General features: G+C 44.7%; 1 protein-coding gene across 1 annotated transcript in view; it reads right to left on the reverse strand.

Moving 5' to 3' along the window:
- Positions 1 to 2,072: 2,072 nt before the first annotated feature.
- The window catches only part of SWAP70 (switching B cell complex subunit SWAP70), an 84,884-nt gene continuing 80,713 nt past the window's right edge, over positions 2,073 to 6,243 (reverse strand). The window contains exons 10-12 of the mRNA XM_019656256.1: positions 3,808 to 4,006; positions 2,752 to 2,848; positions 2,073 to 2,412 (exon numbers count right to left, since the gene is read on the reverse strand). Of these exons, the coding sequence (XP_019511801.1) occupies positions 2,306 to 2,412; positions 2,752 to 2,848; positions 3,808 to 4,006 (403 nt within the window). The 3' untranslated portion in view covers positions 2,073 to 2,305. The remainder of the gene's footprint in view (positions 2,413 to 2,751; positions 2,849 to 3,807; positions 4,007 to 6,243) is intronic.

Consider the following 6,243-nt stretch of genomic DNA (forward strand, 5'->3'; position numbering starts at 1 on the left):
CCATGTAAAATCAAAACAAAAAAACCCCACACTGTTTACTCTGGTAAAACTGAAAGAAAAACTAAAAGGCATAAAATGAATTTGGGAAAGCAGAACAAAGAGGAGTTGGAGGTCACAGCAACAATGAGAAAATCATCTCTGTAAGTTCCCGCTTGTGAGCTGACACATCAGCCATGGTTTCCCACATTAGTGACTAAAACACCAAACAGGAGGCTATAGCTAACTTCATAATGGCATTGGTTTGGGGGTCCAAACCCAGTGTTTTCAGGAAGCGTCCCTAAACCAAGTCCATCACATTATATGAAAATATGCACACATACACAAACTTCACCCAACTGTTTTGTTAAATCAAACAGCTTTAAATGTGTGTTGTTCTGGTATTTTTTTTATTTTCTTACTGAGTCCATTTTACCAAAAAAAAAAAAAAAAGTACAAAACATTTTTAATATATCTTAGAAAATTAGCAAAAAATTAAGAATGTTCAGCATATTACATTGTACAATATTTAGGTAAGAATGTTTGAAAATTATAAATATTTTGTTCCTTCTCAATGCGTCACATCGTAAAAATACATTTTTAAAATTTTTTTCATATATAATTCCTATAAATGATCGTATCCCTCCCCGTCTATGAAGTAAAAGGCCTGATTGTGACAAGCATTCCCACAATTTTCTGTACAGTAACCACAAAAGTAAAACCAAGGGGTCCGTCAGCACTTTAACAGCTGAAACCATTTTATTTATTTACTTATTTATTATTATTTTTTTTAATCTTTTTTTTTTTTAAGATTTTACTGGGGAATTGGGGAAGGGGAACAGTGTTGGGGAATTGAGGAAGGGGAACAGCCAAGTTGTTGTCCTTCAATCTTAGTTGTGGAGGGCATCGCTAGCTCAGTTCCAAGTCCAGTCGCCATCCGGCCGCCCGTCGGCAGCTCAGGGCAGCTCGGCTCAAGGTGCTGTGTTCAATCTTAGTTGCAGGTGGGCATAGCCCACCATCCCATGTGGGAGTCAAACCGGCAACCTTGTTGTTAGGAGCACGTGCTCTCACCAGCTGAGCCATCCAGCTGCCTGGTGGCAGCTCAGAGGCAGCTCAGCTCGGGCGCAGCTCACTGGCCCACGTGGGAATCAAACCGGCAACCCAGTTGCTCAGAGCTCGTGCTCTTAACCAACTGAGCCATTTGGACGGCCCCAGCTGAAACCATTTTAAATCTTAGGAGGAAATCAGTAAGTATAAAAATAGCATTCCAAATGGGATTTACTTAGTTCATCTTTGTGCTTTGATTCATTAAGTAAAGCAGGTCCTCGAATAACCATTTCATTCAACGTCGTTTTGTTATAACATTGATAAGATGCCGTAGGAACTTAACTCTTGTTTATATGAATTTGCCTATGGGAAACATTGGTTTTGTGCTATACATCATTTCGCTTAAAGTCGCAGAACCTATCGATGATGTTAAGTGAGAACTTACTATATCTATCTTAGCCAAAGCATTGTTTAAAAGGATTCCTGCCTCCTAGATAGTGACACTGAAGCCAGGATGTAAATCAGTAACACTGCATTAAATAGAAACCTTCTGCACAGCCACATATATGGGCTATAACCACTTAGTCGAGGCAAGGTCCATGTGCAGTGACTTCTCTATCAGAGCAGCAATGGCCAAAGGCATTCCATGGGAACCGGCACGCAAGGGCAAGTAGACTGGGCCATCCAGTTTAGAAACAGGTACTCAGAGAAGGAAACATGCAGCCAAAGGAAGTGACTGACCCCAGTCCTCAGAGGTTCTGATTATCCAGTGAACCTGAGCATCAACCCCCACTCCCCTCCAAACACTGAGGATGACAGCGCCGAGTGCACTGTTTGCACACGACCTTGTTCCGACAAGAATCTGAGAGCTAAAAAGGAATTTTCAGAAGCTGAAGTTTTCAAAGAAAGAGTCTATTAAGAACTTTAGTGGGCCAGCCGAGTGGCTCAGTTGGTCAAGAGCTCGCTCAAGAGTGCGAGCTCTGAGCAACAGCGGTTCGATGCCCAGCCCAAGCTGAGTTGCCACTGAGCTGCCAACAGATGGCAGGATGGCTCAACTAAAAAAAAAAAAAAAAAAAAGAACTTGACAATGCTGACTGTTTTTTTTCTTTTTCTTTTCTGGTAAGCCTTTATTTGCAGGGAGATAAATAAGGCTTCCTTGGTATATTGACCCAATAGGAGTGTTGAAGGAAGAAGAGTTAGAAGCAGCAAAGCCAGTCCCTTCTGTCTTGAGCGTAAAGCTTTCCAGCTACACTTGGAATCTACAGAACTGATGCGACCGCTGTCACTCCGTGGTCTTTTTTCCTTTCCAGTTCTTCTCTCTCTCTTCAAGTTCTGCCTGGGTGAAAGCTGCAGGGCCCCAGTTAGTGATCAGATGAGGGTTTTTTGAACCTAAAAGACAAACAATGCTTTAAATATAGCAAGTATATATTCTTCAAAGAGCATTATCATTTTTCCACAGACAAAACAGCAGCTCTCCTACTTCGTCTCTTCTCTGAGGAGCATCCATAAATGTCATACCAGCCAGAACAACCAGAAGATGTACACAAAGGCGATTACCTGGCCTTCTTATCTGTTAGAGGCCAAGTCAGTCAGGAGAAACTTACCCTAAACAGCTTGGGTTTCTGTATATTTAGGCTAAAGAAGTTTCTTCGCACAATTCAAATACACAAAATAAAACAGAAAAACTGAATAAATATACGAGTATGATTACTTCCAAGGGTGGGCTACCTGGTTCTATCAGCCGAATCAGCCCTTCGTGGTGGGCTACTTTGTCCTTCCAGCTCTTGGTCTTGTTAGTTGCCATCTCTAGCTTCTTTTTAACTCCCTGGAACAAAAAGAGATCTTGGATCATGCAAAGACACTGGTGGCTTAAGAGCCACGTGACAAAGATTGGACACTTACTGTATGCTTGTGGATTATCTCATTAAACCCTCACAACTACTCTAAGAGGCAGGAACTATTATCAATCCCATTTTATAGGCGTGGAAACTAGGATTCAGAGTGGTTAAGTAACCTACGTAAGGTCCCACAGAGGACCTAATCCACCCTAATTATAGAGGAATATAAAATCCTGTGTGCCAGTTATGGCTTACTGGCTCTCGGCTCCAAATCCACCCTTCATTATCCTGCTTATGACACTTAATTCTCCCTCACCAGCTGGCACCATTTAAGCTATGTCAGTAGAGGGTGCTGAAGGGACACTGGAGGAGGAAGGGGCTTTGCTTCCATGTTCCACTGTGCTCTTCTAGCAGCTCCTGTGGCACATGGGACACCCACGGTGCTCACCCCGGTGAGTTTTAGTGGCACCTCCCTGTGGGCAGCTTCCCAGCAAGCTCTGCTGGCACAGCACCCAGGTGATCTTATCTGCCATTCAGTGGGCCAAGGCCGTGCCCTCCCCACGGAGGTCTGGATCACAGCACGGGGCTTCAGGGGACCCTCTTCCAGATGTTGCTTCCTGGATGCTCTGCCTCCGTCCTAGAGGCAGTGGCTGCTTCCTGCATCTGCCATTCCTGTGTTCTCAGAGTTTTCTTTACCCCTTTGTGGGTAATCCCATTATAGTTAACTTGTTTATATTAAACTTCCCCTGTTTGAATTACTGTGTGGTTTCTGTCTCCTGACTGGACTCTGAGTGATATGTCTCATCACCTATAAAAACTTCTTCCTTCTTACTTACAGCTGAACAAAATTCTTACTGCGGCTTCTCACAGCTATGCAAATGTTTTGTTATTAAAAAATGTTTGTTCTTTAACATTTAAACGCATGCGTTTGCAGGGGTGCGCTTACCTCATACTGCTCGAGCGCCTGTCTCCGCTCTAACTCCAACTGCTCCAGCTGTTCCATGGCTTCCTGAAGTGCCTGTTCCTTCATAACTCGTTGATTCTCCAACTCCTGCTTCTCCGCTTCGGTTGTCTGGATGGCCTGCTGCTGCTCCAAGTGCCACTTCTCCAGTTCAGCCCTCTTGGAAGACTCTTCCTCCAACAACCTGCAACGTGGACAGCTCAGGATCAAACGCGCCAGGTCACCACACCTGACCCAGCACTTGACAGGCGTGCGTTAGAGCAGGAAAGAATATTTGAGGTCATCTAATCCGCATCTCATTTTACAAGGAGGCAACCAGGCGCCAGAGAGGCCCATGTTCACAAAACTGGCAAGGTGACCCATGCGTCCTGCTCCAAACTCTGTTTCACCCTTTCTGAAAAATAATTAATAACATTTAAGGAGGGCTTACTGTGCCACGAACTGGGTCAAGAGCTAAGTGTATTTTCTCAATTAATCCTCACAATACGTTTCAGTACTATTATTATTCATATTTTAGAGACAGAGAAAGTGAGGCACAAAGGTTAAGTGACCTGTACCGAGTCATTCATCTGGTAGGGGGTGGGGCCAAGTTTTGAAATTTGCCTGGTTGTTACAACATTCAAATAGTTTTCATTTAGTAAAAACCTATTGCCAAGGAAAATGCTGATAACTAAACTAATGAAGGTGAGGGAAGAAGGCGCTAACAAAAAAGTAGAAGAATAATAGATACCATTTACTGAACATGCCAGGCATTCTACCTTCAGTATTGCCAAGTCCCCAATAATTCTGGAAGGCATTATTATCCCTACGTTACAGATGAAGCAATCGAAAACCAAAGGGTTTAAAAGTATGTTGCACAAGGAACAGTAGATTTTGACCCAGGTCTGTGTGATTCCAAAATGTTACCTTTCAATAATAGGCTACCTATCTGAGAATAGCTATCTATGTAGGCATTTAAATAAACTAACATACAGCCCAAACTTGTACCCAAAGGGTGTGTGTACCCAAACAATGTGGTTAGATGCCAGCCCGGGACCAGATCCATCTCTAGTGGCTTAACCATCAGTATTATGGTAACAAGCCACATGGCAGGCCAGTTAATACTATCTAAGAGCATCTGCTCTTCTAAAACCAGCAACAAAGGAAGTAGCAGACCGTATACCCCTTATTTGACCACCAACTCCTCCAGCCCCAACCCCCCCACCCACACCACTATAAGAATTCCCTCTACAACATCCTATGAGACGATTGTCCAACTCTGCTCAAACACTATGTCTGTGTCACAGATCGGGCCAGTTTATTCATGGGCAGCCTCAATCCTTAGAAAGTTCTTCCTCATGTAGATGAGCTCTTCCATCCACTTCCCTAGTTCCACAAAAAAACAATCTGCGCCTTCCTCAGATGTATCTTGAAGTGTTAGGTCCACACCTGAACACAACACGGCACATGTAGTCGGACCAGTGCAGCATCTATTATGCGCCTTCCATGTACTTTTCTAGGCTCTGGGGTTACAACAGTGAATAAGACTGGGAGGGCCCCTGTTTCTTCACCCTAGTGGTGAAAGAAGAGAGGGGGGATGGACATTTGCAAGTGTTTGGGCTGCCCAGCATCTATCGAACCCCCTTCATGAGTCTAGAGAATCGGTCACAGGAGGCATCTTGATGGGAAGTTCTCCCGCGACACAAGCCACAGGCCAGACACCTGCCCCTGCCCCGTGGCAGCCAGGGCCTAGTTAAAGCCTCCACTGGGTTTGGCTAAGCAGGTGCCCCTCCTGGAATTTTGACTCTGAAGCGACTGACACAAAGAAGCAGACACAGTGGAGAATTTATCTTGCTAGTGACAACAATATCCACTGTCACATGACGGCAGGAGCGACTACCGACACACAGAGCCAGGGCTGGCATCAGTGCGTCCCGCCTGGACTCTTCACTGGTCCTGGTTTGGGCTGAGCCTCCCTTGGTTCCTGTCTGTGTCCCAGGCCTGGCCACTTCCCTTTCTGTGGAATTGGTGAACTACTCAGGAGCCTTCCACAAAAGTATTTTATTGCTTTAGCTAACCCAGGTTGGTTTCTGTGATTTGCAAACAAGCCATTGACCAAAAACTTTAACCTCTCTGTGCCTCAGTTTTCTTGTTTACAAAAAAGGAATAGGAATTATACCCACCATCAAAGGTTTGCTGATGAATTAAATGTGATAATGTGTGTAAGGTACTTAGAACAGTGCCTACCCCGTAGAAAGTGCTCACTAAATAGTAGTTCTTGGGCCAGCCGAGTGGCGCGTTGGTTAAGAACTGGCTTGGGACGCCAGCTCTGAACATCAGGGTCCCGGTTCAGATCCCACATGAGGGCCAGAGACACTGCCCTCTACAGTTAAGTTGATGAACAACAGCTCAACCTGGAGCTGGGCGGCCATGTGTCGCCGG

This window comes from Hipposideros armiger, unplaced genomic scaffold (assembly GCF_001890085.2).
Source record: "Hipposideros armiger isolate ML-2016 unplaced genomic scaffold, ASM189008v1 scaffold_256, whole genome shotgun sequence".
NCBI lineage: Eukaryota > Metazoa > Chordata > Mammalia > Chiroptera > Hipposideridae > Hipposideros > Hipposideros armiger.